The following is a 2,626-nucleotide window of genomic DNA, read 5'->3' on the forward strand; positions in this document are numbered from 1 at the left end:
GTACGTATATATGTTTAACAACAACAAAAAACCCTTTTTTTGACAGCTTCCATAATTACAGACAATAAACCATGAAAATTCCCTCCCCTACCCACATACTTCTCTCAAATCCACCCTCCATCAAATCCTCTTTCCCTTTCAATTAGTCTTTTATTTTATTTTTATAATTAATTTATTTTTTATTAACAACTTCCATGATTGTAAACAATATCCCATGGTAATGTCTTCCCTCCTCCCACTTTCCCCATGAAGCTCCAAAAAAAATTTTTTTTAATTAATTAACTTTTTTTTTCTTTTTGGTTTTTTGAGGTAGGGTTTCACTCTGTTCAGGCTGACCTGGAATTCATTCTGTAGTCTCAGGGTGGCCTTGAACTCATGGCGATTCTCCTACCTCTGCCTCCTGAGTGCTGGGATTAAAGGTGTGCACCGCCACGCCTGGCTAATTATTTTTTTTAAATTTTTTGTTTATTTTTATTTATTTATTTGAGAGTGACAGGGAAAGAAAGAGGCAGAGAGAGAGAGAGAGAGAGAGAGAGAGAATGGGCGTGCCAGGGCCTCCAACCACTGCAAACATCTGGCTAACGTGGGTCCTGGGGAATCGAGCCTCGAATCGGGGTCCTTAGGCTTCACAGGCAAGCACTTATCCACTAAGCCATCTTTCCAGCCCTAATTAATTTATTTATTTGAGGAAGAGAAAGAGGCAGATAGAGAATGGGCACACCAGGGCCTCTAGCCACTGCAAACAAACTTTAGACTCATGTGGCACCTTATGCATTTGGCTTACATGGATATTGGGGAATCGAACTTAGATCCACAGGCTTTGCAGGCAAGTGCCTTAACTGCTAAGCCATCTCTCCAACCCCCTTACATAATATTTTAAATAATTAATTTATTTGTAGTCTAAAATTTTGCTGGGTTTCCCAGGCTGACATTGGACTTCTGGGCTTAAATGAGCCTCTTGTCTTATTATTTCAAACAGGTGAGACTATACACATATACACATATATTGTTTATTTGAGAAAGAGTATGTTTTGTTTTGTTTTGTTTTTTGAGGTAGGGTTTCAGTCTAGCCCAGGCTGACCTGGAATTCACTATGTAGTCTTAGGGTGACCTTGAACTCATGGTGATCCTCCTACCTCTACCTCCTAAGCGCTGGGATTAAAGGCGTGCGCCACCACACCAGGCAGAAAGAGTATGTTTTGAGTCAGGGTCTTATGTAGCCTGTGCTGGCCTGGAACTCACCATAAAGCTAAGGCTGGCCTTCAACTTCTCATTCTCTTGCTTTTACCTCCCCAAATGCTAAAATTACAGGTATGTGCCATTATGCTCTGCTAGTTTTTCTCTCTTTCTACACACACATACACACACCCACACACACATCAAGGTAGAGCCTAATTCTAGCCCAGAAAGGTTGCTCAGTGGTTAAAGATGCTTGCTTGCAAAGCCTAATGGCCTGTGTTCAGTTTCCCAGTACCCACATAAAGTCAGATGCACAAAACGGTGCATGCAGCTGGAGTTCATTTGCAGTGACAAGAAGTCCTGGTGTGCCATTCTTTCCCTCCCCCTCTCTGTCTCTCCATGCAAACCAATAATAAAAGCCATTAGAGGTGGGCTGGAGAAATTGCTCAGCGGTTAAGGTGCTTGCCTGAATAATCTAGGTACCCAGGTTTGATTCCCCAGTACCCACATAAGGCCAGATGCACAAGGTGGTGCATGTGTCTGAAGTTCGTTTGCAGTTGTCGGAGGCCCTGGCGCACCCATTTTCTATCTGCCTCTCTCTCTCTCTCTCTCTCTCTCTCTCTCTCAAATAAATAAATAAATAAATAAATAAAATACTTAAAAAAAAACATATTATGGGCTGGAGAGACCTCTCAGAGTTTAAGGCATGTGCTTGCAATGCCTGACAACTAGGGTTTGATTCCCAGAGCTCACATAAAGCCAGATGCACGAAGTGATGTATGCATCTGGAGTTTGTTTACAGCAGCAACATCGAGCCCATTCTCTCTCTTTCTCTTACTGCAAAAAAGGAAATTAAAACTGGGCATGGTGGCGCACACCTTTAATCCCAGCACTCGGGAGGCAGAGGTAGGAGGATCGCCGAGAGTTCGAGCTTTCCTGAGACTAGAGTGAATTCCAGGTCAGTCTGTAAAAACTTTCATTGACTTTTTTTTTTTGAGGTACGGTGCTTACTGTAGCTCAGGCTGGCAGAACTCACCTGACCAAGAGCAACTTGTGGTAGAAAATGGCTTATTTTGGCTTAGACTCCAGGGGTAAGTCCATGGTGGCAGGGGGAAACGATGGCATGAGCAGAGGGTGGCCTGCAGCTCACTGGAACATCCTACTTCTGCCTTTCGAGCGCTGAGATCACGCCCGGAAAAAATACAATATTTTCGTAAAAACACACTAGCCCTCAGGAGGCAGAGGTAGGAGAACAGCTGTCAGTTCGAGGCCAGCCTGAGACTTACACAGCGAATTCCTGCGCTAGAGCGAGACCCTTACCTCAAAATAAAACTACATGAGGAAGAGTAAAACCTTTCCCCTCGCGAGGCAGAGGGGGCGGGGCCAATGGGCACGGCGGAGCACTCTGATTGGCCAGTGCAGCGCAGGGGCGTGGCCGTGAGTAGCG

At 44.5% G+C, this 2,626-nt stretch overlaps 1 protein-coding gene across 1 annotated transcript in view; it reads left to right on the forward strand.

Moving 5' to 3' along the window:
* Positions 1–2,565: 2,565 nt before the first annotated feature.
* Iho1 (interactor of HORMAD1 1) overlaps positions 2,566–2,626 on the forward strand; it is a 19,046-nt gene continuing 18,985 nt past the window's right edge. The window contains exon 1 of the mRNA XM_045136983.1: positions 2,566–2,616. Coding sequence (XP_044992918.1) covers positions 2,566–2,616 — 51 coding nt within the window. The remainder of the gene's footprint in view (positions 2,617–2,626) is intronic.

This window comes from Jaculus jaculus, chromosome 17, assembly GCF_020740685.1.
Source record: "Jaculus jaculus isolate mJacJac1 chromosome 17, mJacJac1.mat.Y.cur, whole genome shotgun sequence".
Classification (NCBI taxonomy): Eukaryota; Metazoa; Chordata; class Mammalia; order Rodentia; family Dipodidae; genus Jaculus; species Jaculus jaculus.